This window comes from Poeciliopsis prolifica, unplaced genomic scaffold (assembly GCF_027474105.1).
Source record: "Poeciliopsis prolifica strain line A6 unplaced genomic scaffold, Auburn_PproV2 SCAFFOLD037, whole genome shotgun sequence".
Classification (NCBI taxonomy): Eukaryota; Metazoa; Chordata; class Actinopteri; order Cyprinodontiformes; family Poeciliidae; genus Poeciliopsis; species Poeciliopsis prolifica.
Window position 1 is genome coordinate 390,643 of NW_026562412.1, and position 14,358 is coordinate 405,000.

At 47.5% G+C, this 14,358-nt stretch overlaps 1 protein-coding gene across 1 annotated transcript in view; it reads left to right on the forward strand.

Moving 5' to 3' along the window:
• The first annotated feature begins 245 nt into the window (after positions 1-245).
• LOC129374761 (synaptotagmin-14-like) overlaps positions 246-14,358 on the forward strand; it is a 19,269-nt gene continuing 5,156 nt past the window's right edge. Inside the window, 8 exon segments of the mRNA XM_055053375.1 lie at positions 246-295; positions 4,387-4,434; positions 8,618-8,770; positions 9,680-9,796; positions 9,799-9,885; positions 11,361-11,632; positions 11,694-12,143; positions 12,573-12,762. Of these exon segments, the coding sequence (XP_054909350.1) occupies positions 283-295; positions 4,387-4,434; positions 8,618-8,770; positions 9,680-9,796; positions 9,799-9,885; positions 11,361-11,632; positions 11,694-12,143; positions 12,573-12,762 (1,330 nt within the window). The 5' untranslated portion in view covers positions 246-282.

Genomic DNA, 14,358 nt, shown 5'->3' on the forward strand with positions numbered 1-14,358 from the left:
AGAAATGTAGCTTTAAGCTAAAACGTTAGCTCTGAGCTACATATAGCTGTTCAGTCAGTACACTAAATATTTAGCTTGCTAACTAAATATGTAGGTTGAAACTGTGACACAAATGAGGAGTAACAGAACACATATGTCTGGAATAAAGGATAATAATGCAGCTAATGGCATCCCATAGCAACATGTCACATGGAGCTGCAGCTAAGCAGCCTTTAGCTGACATGCTATCATTCTACAGTCAGTTCTCTAGCGCCCCCTGTGGCTGGAGCCAGCCAGAACATCATGGCGATTGATGGTAAGTAGGCCAATAACGGCTCTGCTCTCCGCGGTAATTAACTCCGTCTGGGTTACCGGTTGTGGTTCTGGTCCGGGCGGGCTGTGTTTCCCATCGGGGAGGCAGAACCTGGGTTCGGTTCGGACGGCTGTCCGCAGTTATTGTCCGTGTTTGTGGCGGTGGTTCTGAAGGAAAGCTCCTTCTTGTTTCCACGCGCCTTTCCTGCTTATTACCCGCTAAAGCGGCGGTTCTGCGGCTCGGTTCGGAGCCCCGAACCTCCGAGTGGTGTTGAGGAGTCGCTGCCGTCGCTTTTCCCTCCGCGCTGACTGGCAGGCTGCGACCTACACGGTTCTGGTTCTGATCAGTCCGGTTCTGGGGGAATTTGGGTATTATTCAGTTTCATGTGGAGGGGGCTCTCGGTTCCGGTCCGATCCAATAGAACCTCCAGAGAAGCTTTATGATGCCTCTCAAATAGTCCAACATTTAATCTGGGTTCATGTATTTAGTGTAGAGCAAACTGGGTCCAGTAGAGAAAACTAGATATAAACTGGGAATCAGAAATGATTTCTGATTTTAAGGAGAAGTGATGTCATAACCAGTTTTCACAGCTCCTTAACATTTGGGACAATTTATGATTTTAGGGTTTTCAGATGCTGCTTTCATTTATATTTATGTGACAAAACAGAACAGTTATTTTACTGATGAAATCTGAAAAGTGTGGCATGCATTTTTATCCAGTCTGTCATTCTGGTGCCATTAAATAAAATCCCTCAGTCAGAACCAGTGATGTTAAATTCAGACTGAAAAGGTTCAATAAGACACTGGAAGGTGGAAAAAACCTCTGTCCTCTTCCTCCAGTCCAGAGAAGCTGTGAAAAGATTCAACAGGAAACCAGAGTGTTTTCATGGTTTCCATGGTTACTTGATAGAGGCTCTACTTCCTGGTTACTTCCTGTTTTGAACCTCTCCTCTCTCAAAGTTGCCTGTTGGTGGATGTAGAGTGGAGATGGTGGGCAGGTGAGGCCACCCCCCACCTGCCTTAGCAGAGGAAACTGAACTGCTGCATAAACAGACTTCTCTCCCTTCAAAATAAAAGCATGAATTACTAACAGTTAACCAAAACTCATCACAGAAATTGAACTTTATTGAACTGAAAGTTTAGAACGCAGCTGAGTAAATTAGGCTTTAACATTTACCTGGAAGAATGATTTAGAGGAAGCTAAGTGCGCTAAACGACAAATTAGCTCCGCTATGAGCTGAGGCGTGACGAATGGAGGACAGACTGCGGGACATGAGGTCGGTCAGTCTGAAACCACAGGTCACATCTTCGGTGTGAAGGTCAGCAGGCAGTGGCGTATCTAGTCCAGTTTTAGGGGCGTCCCTAAAACTGTATCTTAGCACCCCTGAATAGACTTGCCACCCATCCTGTAAAATACGGAGTCGTCCCATGTTTGGTCCCGTGTTCGGTCCCGTAGTGAACCGATGCATAACTGTCCGATAGACACGCCTATAATAATAAGCATCAACACCAAGTTAACAATAATGGCCAAAATAAAACACAGGCAATATTAAGGTCAGCTACACTGTTCTGGCGGGAGCTAAAGGACCCTAAACTCTACGGACCAACGCTGAACGTCACGGTTGCCTAGAGACGGACATTGCGCAGCCGCTGTGAGCTGCTGTCAACCCGCGTCTTTTTAAATCCTCCTCTACCTGATTCCATGTCCGTGGAAGAAAAAACGCTTTAAAAACACAGCCGTGAGAGAAAAAACGCGCATTATAAGCTGATCAATTTCAGTGAGGATGGATACTGTGAACATAGAACATGGTGCTGCTGTGTAACAGACTGAATGGATCAGGAGGAACCGCAGACCCGTCCGAACCTCCAGAACCAGAAATCTCTTCATCCTCAACCATCTCCTGAAACTGATGTGGTCCAGAACATTTTGATATGATGGATTCAGTTTCTTATTGTGATTTTAGCTTGATTATTATTGCTTAGGATGTTGAGCTTGGAAATAATAGCATTAGCCAAAATAAGTGGCCAGTTAAAGAACAAATCATACTAATAGATTAACACTAAATACATCAATATTTTCTACATTACATTACTTTGTGTGTTTTATTCACAAATGTTGATATATTTTATGAATATTCAATGGTCATTTAATGTATTCATTAATATTTTATTTATGTCTTTTTAAAATATTTAGTGGTTGATATTTTTTAAAACCTTCACAATTTTATTTTAACAATGAATTAAAAATGATAGTGCTGCACTTTTAGCTGCTGGATCACACTTTCCATCTGCTCAATCAGGAGCTGCAACCTGGATCTCTGGAGACACAAGTGGCTCTTTGGTTCATGTATTAAATGATGAAATATTGCTGTTTAATTCTTTTTTTAGTGTCTCCATAAAAAACACTGACTACACGGGTCAAGAACCAGCCTATAACGAAAACAGTAAAGACCATTTTATTTATATATATATATATATATATATATATATATATATATATATATATATATATATATATATATATATATAACCATTTAATATATATATACGGGGCCAGACTTGTGTCATCAGCACTTCAATTCAAATGGCAATGTGCAATGGAAGATATTATGCCTTGCCATATTTTTGCAGTGTAATTTTTGCCACTTAAAATGGCATTGCATTTTAAGTAGCAATGCAGTACTTAATTTAGAATAATTTTTATATTTATGAATGAAAAAATGTGTACAGTATTTATTTGAAGATTATTTTGTAGTTCAGTACAAAATTGTGTATATAGGCAAAAATTGGATAAATAATGGGTTATTGTGATCCTGGTTCATATATATCTTTTTTGAAGTTTGATAGGTGACTGTTGTGCTGTTTTGTAATTATTTATCCAAATCTCTCTGGAGTCACTTAAATAAGGTCAAACTAAAGAACAGTGCAGAGTGTTGGGCTGTTTCTGTGAACAGAAAGATGTTTGGTACTGAAACTTTGATTGACCCACTTCATGAACTGTGAACTGAAATAGTAAAGCCCAGACTCATAATGTTTACTTTTCCATAGACATAAACATAAACATTCTTATTTAAAGAAAAAGGCTAATGGCTACATAACGTTCAGATAAAAATGAGGGTAATGCAATTTCTAAGTATGATTTTCAAATAAAGTTGAGGCTATTCAGGAGTCATTTACCTGAACTTCTACCTTGATAATAAACTGGTTGTAGTAAAATGTTCTTCAAATGACTGGAAATTCATAGTTTTGAGTAAAATTTATTTTATTTTCCAGGGGAACTGACCGCACTAGGACTGTCACTCCACACCTGCATGTATCTCGTTAATGTTAGCAGATGTTGGCAGGTATGATGTAGTCTTGAGATTTTGTTTCAAACTGAGTACCTCTGGAAAAAAAATGAAGGTTCTCTGATTTTACTCCTTATAAGTTTATGTTTGAGAAAAAATAACATTGCTCTTTTATTCTATGAGTTACTAACATGTCTCTTAATTTTGCTTGTCAATGTATGTAAATAAGCAGTTAGATTTAGAAATCGTACAAACAAATATCTTCTCATGGGTTTTAGCCTTGCTGGGGGCTCAGCACCCCTAAAGCTCAAATCCTTGAATCGCCCCTGTCAGCGGGCTTTGAAAGAGGCTGTGAAGCAGGAAGTGACATCACTGTTCAGTGATGACACTAATCAGCTGATTGATCACATGACCACCTTTTTGATTGATCAGCCACCTTTAATCCTTTACTACTCTGTTAGTTTTCAGAGTCGCTGACGGGTTGCTGTAAAACGTGGGACGGATCCAGCCTGGCTGGTGGGTCGGCCCGCTGAGTCGCTCTGCTTGTTTGCTTTAGGTGCAGCAGCTTCAGTGTCTGAGGGAATATAACTGGTCTAGTCAAAGTAAAAGTGATTGATAGTCTGACCTGCAGAGAGCAGGAGAACCTGAGGAGGAAGAGGATGCTGAGCTTCCTCCTACACACAGCAGTTGCTTCTCCGTTTACAGGACCAGACCAGGGTTCTGGTCCACACCAGGGTTCTGGTTTTGGACCGGGACCAGGGTTCTGCTCCTGGTTTTGCGTCTCATCCTCCCTCCTTGTCTCTCCAGGTGGAGATCGTCACTGTGGAGTTCACGAGCTGATCTGCATCAGAAAAGGTAGAGGAGTCTCCTGTAGCCCATTACATGTCCTTTGCCTTTTGTCTTGTCTCGGTATGTCGTCAAGTTGCTCATCGGGCCGTCTCGTTGCTCGTTGGGCCGTCTCGTTGCTCATCGGGCCGTCTCGTTGCTCGTTGGGCCGTCTCGTTGTTCATTGGGCCGTTTCGTTGTTCGTTGGGCCGTCTGGTTGTTCGTTGGGCCATCTCGTTGTTCATTGGGCCGTCTCGTTGATCGTTGGGCCATCTCGTTGTTCGTTGGGCCGTCTCGTTGTTCATTGGGCCGTCTCGTTGCTCGTTGGGCCGTCTCGTTGTTCGTTGGGCCATCTCGTTGTTCGTTGGGCCGTCTCGTTGTTCGTTGGGCCATCTCGTTGTTCATTGGGCCGTCTCGTTGATCGTTGGGCCATCTCGTTGTTCGTTGGGCCGTCTGGTTGTTCGTTGGGCCGTCTCGTTTTTCATTGGGCCGTCTCGTTGATCGTTGGGCCATCTCGTTGTTCGTTGGGCCGTCTCGTTGTTCGTTGGGCCGTCTCGTTGTTCGTTGGGCCGTCTCGTTGTTCGTTGGGCCATCTCGTTGTTCGTTGGGCCGTCTCGTTGTTCGTTGGGCCATCTCGTTGTTCATTGGGCCGTCTCGTTGATCGTTGGGCCATCTCGTTGTTCGTTGGGCCGTCTGGTTGTTCGTTGGGCCGTCTCGTTTTTCATTGGGCCGTTTCGTTGTTCGTTGGGCTGTCTGGTTGTTCGTTGGGCCGTCTCGTTGTTCATTGGACCGTCTCGTTGATCGTTGGGCCATCTCGTTGTTCGTTGGGCCGTCTCGTTGTTCGTTGGGCCGTCTCGTTGATCGTTGGGCCATCTCGTTGTTCGTTGGGCCGTCTCGTTGTTCGTTGGGCCATCTCGTTGTTCATTGGGCCGTCTCGTTGATCGTTGGGCCATCTCGTTGTTCGTTGGGCCGTCTCGTTGTTCGTTGGGCCATCTCGTTGTTCATTGGGCCGTCTCGTTGATCGTTGGGCCATCTCGTTGTTCGTTGGGCCGTCTGGTTGTTCGTTGGGCCGTCTCGTTTTTCATTGGGCCGTTTCGTTGTTCGTTGGGCCGTCTGGTTGTTCGTTGGGCCGTCTCGTTGTTCATTGGACCGTTTCGTTGTTCGTTGGGCCGTCTCGTTGATCGTTGGGCCATCTCGTTGTTCGTTGGGCCGTCTCGTTGTTCGTTGGGCCATCTCGTTGTTCATTGGGCCGTCTCGTTGATCGTTGGGCCATCTCGTTGTTCGTTGGGCCGTCTCGTTGTTCGTTGGGCCATCTCGTTGTTCATTGGGCCGTCTCGTTGATCGTTGGGCCATCTCGTTGTTCGTTGGGCCGTCTGGTTGTTCGTTGCCGTCTCGTTTTTCATTGGGCCGTTTCGTTGTTCGTTGGGCCGTCTGGTTGTTCGTTGGGCCGTCTCGTTGTTCATTGGACCGTTTCGTTGTTCGTTGGGCCATCTCGTTGTTCGTTGGGCCGTCTCGTTGTTCATTGGGCCGTCTCGTTGTTCATTGGGCCGACTGGTTGTTCGTTGGGCCGTCTCGTTGTTCGTTGGGCCGTCTGGTTGTTCGTTGGGCCATCTCGTTGTTCGTTGGGCCGTCTCGTTGTTCGTTGGGCCGACTGGTTGTCCGTTGGGCCGTCTCGTTGTTCGTTGGGCCGTCTCGTTGTTCGTTGGGCCATCTCGTTGTTCGTTGGGCCGTCTGGTTGTTCGTTGGGCCGTCTCGTTGTTCGTTGGGCCATCTCGTTGTTCATTGGGCCGTCTCGTTGATCGTTTGGCCATCTCGTTGTTCGTTGGGCCGTCTGGTTGTTCGTTGGGCCGTCTCGTTTTTCGTTGGGCCGTTTCGTTGTTCGTTGGGCCGTCTGGTTGTTCGTTGGGCAGTCTCGTTGTTCGTTGGGCCATCTCGTTGTACGTTGGGCCATCTCGTTGTTCGTTGGGCCGTCTGGTTGTTCGTTGGGCCATCTCGTTGTTCATTGGGCCGTCTCGTTGTTCATTGGGCCGTCTCGTTGATCGTTGGGCCATCTCGTTGTTCGTTGGGCCATCTCGTTGTACGTTGGGCCATCTCGTTGTTGGTTGGGCCATCTCGTTGCTCGTTGGGCCATCTCGTTGTTCGTTGGGCCGTCTGGTTGTTCGTTGGGCCGTCTCGTTGTTCGTTGGGCCGTCTCGTTGTTCGTTGGGCCGTCTCGTTGTTCGTTGGGCCGTCTCGTTGTTCGTTGGGCCGTTTCGTTGTTCGTTGGACCGTTTCGTTGTTCGTTGGGCCGTCTCGTTGTTCGTTGGGCCGTCTGGTTGTTCGTTGGGCCGTCTGGTTGTTCGTTGGGCCGTCTGGTTGTTTGTTGGGCCGTTTCGTTGTTCATTGGACCGTTTCGTTGTTCGTTGGGCCGTTTTGTTGTTCATTGGACCGTTTCGTTGTTCGTTGGGCCGTCTCGTTGATCGTTGGGCCATCTCGTTGTTCGTTGGGCAGTTTCGTTGTTCGTTGGGCCATCTCGTTGTTCATTGGGCCGTCTCGTTGATCGTTGGGCCGTCTCTTTGTTCGTTGGTCCGTCTCGTTGATCGTTGGGCCGTCTCGTTGTTCGTTGGGCCGTCTCGTTGTTCGTTGGGCCGTCTCGTTGCTCGTTGGGCCATCTCGTTGTTCGTTGGGCCGTCTCGTTGTTCATTGGGCCGTCTCGTTGTTCATTGGGCCGTCTCGTTGTTCATTGGGCCGTCTCGTTGTTCATTGGGCCGTTTCGTTGTTCGTTAGGCCGTCTCGTTGTTCGTTGGGCCGTCTCGTTGTTCATTGGGCCGTCTCGTTCGTTGGGCCGTCTCGTTGTTCATTGGGCCGTTTCGTTGTTCGTTGGGCCGTCTGGTTGTTCGTTGGGCCGTTTCGTTGTTCGTTGGGCCGTTTCGTTGTTCATTGGACCGTTTCGTTGTTCGTTGGGCCGTCTGGTTGTTCGTTGGGCCATCTCGTTGTTCGTTGGGCCGTCTCTTTGTTCGTTGGTCCGTCTCGTTGTTCGTTGGGCCGTCTCGTTGTTCGTTGGGCCGTCTCGTTGTTCGTTGGGCCGTCTCGTTGCTCGTTGGGCCATCTCGTTGTTCGTTGGGCCGTCTCGTTGTTCATTGGGCCGTCTCGTTGTTCATTGGGCCGTCTCGTTGTTCATTGGGCCGTCTCGTTGTTCATTGGGCCGTTTCGTTGTTCGTTAGGCCGTCTCGTTGTTCGTTGGGCCGTCTCGTTGTTCATTGGGCCGTCTCGTTCATTGGGCCGTCTCGTTGTTCATTGGGCCGTTTCGTTGTTCGTTAGGCCGTCTGGTTGTTCGTTGGGCCGTCTCGTTGTTCATTGGGCCGTCTCGTTGTTCATTGGGCCGTCTCGTTGTTCGTTGGGCCGTCTCGTTGTTCATTGGGCCGTCTCGTTGTTCGTTGGGCCGTCTCGTTGTTCATTGGGCCGTCTCGTTGTTCATTGGGCCATCTCTTTGTGCGTTGGGCCGTCTGGTTGTTCGTTGGGCCATCTCGTTGTTCGTTGGGCCGTTTGGTTGTTCGTTGGGCCGACTGGTTGTTCGTTGGGCCATCTGGTTTTTCATTGGGCCGTCTGGTTGTTCGTTGGGCCGTTTGGTTGTTCGTTGGGCCGACTGGTTTTTCGTTGGGCCGTCTGGTTGTTCGTTGGGCCATCTCGTTCGTTGGGCCGTCTCGTTCATTGGGCCGTCTCGTTGTTCGTTGTGTCGTCTCGGTGCATCGTCTCGTCGGGCCGTCTGTACGGACGCTCACACTTCATGTCTAATTCAGTCAAAACTAAGAAATAAAGCACCTTCAGTCAGCCGGAGAACTGGTTCAGAGTTTAACTGTGTTCGATTTCAAGGTCTAGCGTCCTTCGAAGGATCGGTCAACGTAGACTGACCGGTAGACAGGTCCGTCCCAGGAACGAAGAGAGAAGCAGTGAATTCGGACACAAACATGCCCGACCGCCCGGCGGCCCGACTGCAGGGTTACTGGGGGAGACCTGGAACCTCAATGTTCGTTCCTCTTCGGTCTGATTCTGGTCCGGTCCGCTTTAGTTCAGAGTTGAATCAGCAAATTGCAGATTCGTTTGAACTGAATGTTCAGACCGGACGGGTTCTGTTAGACTCAGTGATTATAATGTGATTTTGAGTGGATTAATTAGACGGTCCGTCATGCCTTGGCCATTGCGTTCCTGAGGTTCTGTTTGTGTTGCGGTCCAGTTTCTCCGGAGGTTCTGGGCTTCCTGACGGCCATCGCGCTCTTCATCATCCTCATGACCTTCCTCTTCTGGTTCCTCAACAACAAGCTGGTTCTGCAGAACCCGGCCAGCCTGCAATGCCTCGACGATTTCAGGAAGAACCCGGAGCCGCAAGGTGAGTCCTGAAGCAGGGCTTCTTTCCACTCGATGTACCGCTGACCGAACAAGTTCTTTACTGAACCAGTTCTTTTTGAAGCAGTTCTTTACTGAAAGAGTTCCTACTGAACCAGTTGGTTGTTCAGATGAATCGGATAGCGATCTGGTCTGTTGGATTTCTGGAATCATTTTTAACTTCTGATTTCCTCTGATCCACACCGGCTCATATGTTTACATGCAGTGAGCTGATTAGTTCTGCTGACCAGGATCTGCCAGGAGGTTCTGGTAGCAGAACTCACTGGTTGGAACAGAACCAGAACCAGAGCCTCCAGGGGCTGGAAACTTGTGGAGGACCAGTAAAGCCAGTAAATGTAATAACAACAGGAAGCCGATCGCCTCATTAATATTGTTACATTATATGAATGACTATTCATGACGTCAGCCTGGCAGAGCTGCAGCCAGGACTGAAGCAGTGCTCTGCTGCCCCCTGCTGGTCGGACGCTGCATCGCTTCCTGAAGATGTGAAACTAGTGATGCATCTCTTTCATTTCTCAGTGAGACTTCCTGCATGTGAAGGTGGATGAATCAGATGTGCTGGTAACCATGGTGACAGCTTCATGTTTCACGTCCAGCTTGATGGATTTTCTGTTTTTTGCGTCAGGCTTTACTGACTGCTGCCCTTCACAGCCAGCCATTGTTCGCATTTCCATAAATATGCTTCTGTTGTGTAACGCCACGTTGCGTAATGTCGCCGATTATGAGCCCGTCGCCATGGCAACGGCTTCATTCCCACAAAACCCCCCAGATCTTCACCAGTAGCAGGTCCTGCTACCGGGATACTGCCAGATTATGCTCAACAGTTAGTTAAACAGGCCGGTTCTGGTCCCGGTCCGGTTCCACAGTCCTTAACCCTCCTGTCTGTCCCCAGCAGAAACGGCGTCCTGCGGCAGCAGTGACTCTTCGGACAGCGACGGCGAGCTGCTGGGTCGGTACCAGGAGGCGGTGGGCCGATCCCAGGGCCTCAGGGGAGCGGCGGGCGCCGCCGGGCCCGGGGGGGCTTCGGGTGGGACGGCCGGCAGAACTACAGAGCCCTGACCGGAGACGGCTACAGCAGCGAGGCCTCGGCGGACGATGGTACCGTGTTACCATGGCAACACACTGGCTGGATGGATGGATGATGAATGGATGAATGATGCCCCGTTAGAGAAAAAGAAGCTAAACAGGCAGCTAGCCCCTGATTGAGGCTCGCTCAGCCTGCTGCAGAGCATCAGTGGCTGAATCTGTAGAAACTAAAAGGAATCAGAACTGAGAGCAATAAAATATTTATTACACATTCTGATAAGAACGCCAACAGAACAAAATAGTCAATGTTTTCATTTAGTAGTCCTAAGTAAAACTCAAGAGGTTTTTTTCCCTTTTGAATTTTCAGATCTGAATGTTATGTTGTAGCTGCTCGGGTCGATCACACCGATCTGGTGGAATAGAAGAAGGATCTTCTCTGGCATCAACACAAACAACCTGCATGTAGCAGAAACATCTTTCACTGTAGTTTTATTCATGATTCAATGTGACTTCAGTGAAATGTGATCTCCTCACGCCGAGAAGATAAAATTATTTCCAGCTGTGATAAATAAATAACTTTTGTCTTTTAACCCAACAGAAAATCACAACATAATATTCACTGAAATGACATCAGTATCTTTTTTCAGCGCTCTTAAATTTTGTACAGTGGAATAAATAACTTAAGTACTTCATCAGCATTGCAAAAAGAAAAGGCTCAATATTAGCAGATTAGCCTTTATGAGTTAGCATCGCTAATTCATGTACAAAACATCATTTAGAGAACAGTCTCTCTTACCCATAAACTCCAGTTTTTACATTGAAACTATAAACTTATATTACAATCTAACATTTAATACGTAAGAGCAAAATATTCGTTTGAGGCTAATCGATAGCCAACTAAGCTAATTGTAGCGCAGAGCTCACCAGAGATTAACAAGAAGAAGAAAAAGAAATTTAATCTCAAAAACAAACTTCTTCCAGGAATCACAGATCAACAACAGATGAAAACTAATGAAATATAATTGAATAAATATTGAAAAGAAAATTGAGTTTTGTCAGTAAAGTGACCACAGAATGTTTTTTTCTTCTTCTGGTTCAGTCCACTGGTTCCCAACCTTTTTGTCACCGCTCAGTAAAAGTGTTCAAGCACTAAGGAAAGGCAGAAAGATGTTCACTGAATGAATTCTGCTGTAGTGAACGCTGCCATCCGCCGGTGGTCTGAGCCTTACCAGAGGAACCAAACTCCAGACCTCCAGCTGGGAGGAAGCAGCCTCTCTGCTCCATGCCAGCTGGCAGCCTCTACTTCCTGTTTACCACAGACATGCATGGGGTCAACATCTGATGACGTCACGCTCTGCGTTGCTTTGTCGAGTCGCTCCAAAGCACAGACGGAAACACAGAAACGCGCCTCGTTCCTGTTTTCCTCTTCGCACCTCTCTAATAGTTTGGTTGGAATGTGCGGGGCAGTTGTGTGGAAGGTCCTGGGAGTATGTGCTGTCAGATCTGTTGGTGATTAGAGTTAAAGCCACCAAACTCTCCCCAACCAGCCAACTGCATCCAGAGGATGAGGAGAACGCCGCCGCTGGACGAGCTCCAGCCGCCGCCCTACCAGGACGAGAACGGCTCTCCCAGGATGTCCTGCACGCTGTCGGACCTGGGCGACGCCAAGTGCGACCTGTCCCAGACCAGCGGCAGTCCTCACCTGTCCTTTGGGAAGTGCCTGAGCGACGGCAGCGACGGCCAGGAGAGCGAAGGCTACCTGAACAAAGGCTATGAGGAGGACGCCCCCAGCGACAGCACGGCCATTCTCAGCCCTGAGGTAAACGCCGGCCTTTGATCCGCCTGATGCTCCTGCTGGACCTGAACCTCTCCTCCTCTAGGACACGTCGGCCCGCGGCTCAGCCGCACGCTTCCCAAAAGGCTACGAACCCGATGCCCTCGCCAAGTACGGCACCCTGGATGTGGTGTTTGACTACGATTCTGAGGAGCAGCAGCTGACCGTGACCATCATGGCGGTGACCGACCTGCCGTCCGTCAAACGCACGGGGAACTTCTCCTGGCAGGTGCACCTGGTGCTGCTGCCCACCAAGAAGCAGCGGGCCAAGACGGCCGTCCAGCGAGGGCCCGGCCCCGTCTTCACCGAGACCTTCCGCTTCAGCCACGTGGAGACAGACATGATAGGCAACTATGCAGTCCGTTTCCGCCTCTACAGCATCCGACGCATTAAGAAGGAGAAGGTGTTTGGAGAAAAGGTCTTCTACCTCACCAAGCTCAACCTCCAGGGCAAAATGTCTGTGCCAGTCATCCTGGATCCATGCTGCAATCTCCCAGTAAGACGCACCACCGCACTCCTCCACCGCACTTTCATTGACTGCTCTTTACTTCACCTATAATTATACCGTTTGTTCCATTGATCCAAGATCTCTTGTTTCAACAGACTCCAGTTTCAATGAAACAATCCGGTCCGCTCAGTCCGACTCCAGTCTGTTGTAGTCCGACTCTGGACGGAGGGGACTTCGGAGCCTGACTCCGATCCGTTTCTCTAGAAACTTTGGTTCGGGTTTTCTTAGAGCCTGATTCATGTTGGTGTTTTGTTGGTTACTATGTAGAATCTCCTGAGTTTCTCCTGAGACTTTCAGGCCGGTTTAGTTCCTGAGGAGAAACGTTACGCGGTGATAGAAATCGATGATGATGGCTGTCTAGTTTCCCACGGTGGATACCTGGGGGGGTTTCCTGATGGCCAGCTGTGGTGTTTTCAGGGTGGGGAGTCCCAGGTCAGCCTGTCTGACCTGACGTGCAGCGACAGCGCCTCGTCCTTCCAGTCCGTCAGTCAGACCTCGGCTCCGGAGATCCTGGTGGGCCTGGTGTACAACGCCACCACCGGCCGCCTCTCTGTGGAAATCATCAAAGGCATCCACTTCAAAAACCTGGCCGCCAACAAGCCACCCAGTAAGTTCCCAGCAGCGCTCGCTTCTGGGTGTGACAGTGCAGCGGCGTTCACAGAGAAAAGCAAAAACTGCTCATAAAAGAGGACTCAGCAGTTTTAAACTCAGCACAGCAAATAAAATATCAAGCAAATCTTGTTCTTCTTGAACAACAGCTTGAGCTACAAAGTAAATAAAAATGATAACAGACCTTCAGCTGATAACTCCGTCTCACTTTACAGCCTCAATCAGTAACTTGCCAAACATGAAACACTGAGGCAAAAACACTTTTTTCTGTCAGCCACAAACATTTAAGTCAAACATGCTGACAGGGCAGATATTCTGTCTGCAGCCTGATGTTACAACATGAACTGTTCTGATTCTGTACAGTAAGTATCAGAATGTCAAGTAACTAAATAGAAAAAGTATGTTTTTACCATACAGGATGAGAATTTAAACATAACAATTTTCAGACGTATACATTGTTATACATCTCAACTCTATTTACATTTTCACTCATTTATTTTTAAACCTCCTGAAGTGCTTTTCTTTTCATGTCTCCTAACCATTATGCCCTTATAGTGTGAAAATAATGAAACTAATATTGAAATGTTGAAAGAAATGAAGCTGACATCAGTCCTCATCTGTTCTCATGTCTGCTTCTATTATAATTCATATCATTTTTATATCTTCATATCCTGAAACTCCACCTGGCTTTCTTATTCCTTCCCTGACCCACTCTTGTAATAAAAGAGTTTAGTTTATTTAAAAACTAAAACAGGTTCATATAATAGCATATTTCAGTAAACTAAAGGAAGAGCTCACCAGAGCTTCATTGCAGCACTGCCATTAATAGAATATCAAATACATTTTGGACATGTGACAATTCCAGAATTAAAACGGTTTAACCAGAAATGTTTTGTTCTGTATGTGAAAGTAAACTGATATTCATGGCAACATCCCCACAGGCCGTTTGCCTCCTCAACGCTCTGAGCCAATCAGAGGGGGAGGAAGCGCTGTGGCGTGCCTTCAAAATAAAAGAATGCGAGTGGAAGATTTCAAAAATTATTTGCAATTGCGGTGAAATTGTGTGGGATGATGTGACTGTCTCCAGTACTGGGAAACCGGCTCCCAGCCAGCTGCTGTCCTGGTCCAACTGGAAAACAACTGGCTGAAACATTTCAAACTATAATGGGAATACAAGTTTCTAAAGGGTTTAACACTTTGCTTTATGTCTGAAAAACTCACTCAAAGCATGAGCATACTTGTTACTTTTTATTTCACGAGGCTCACAGCCGTCGTCATCTGGAAGGAGATGAACACCAGAGACTGAGAAATAGTCGTCTTAATGGTTAGCTTAGCTTCTGCTAATTCTCTCAATGAGCTCAGCAGTTCAGAGTTAGCAGCATTAGTTTTGCTAGTCAGTGGCTGTTAAACCAACTTGTTGGTGAGCTTTGTGCAGCACTGCTGCTGATTTTAGTCCAAACATTTGTTCTCTTTACAACCGTGGCAGCCATTTTGGAAATGTCCACAAGAAAACCCACAAAATCAAGAAAAGAAGATTTCTATGGATCAACTATGATTTGACTCCAAGATGTTCATCTGACTGGTGGGTTTTGGT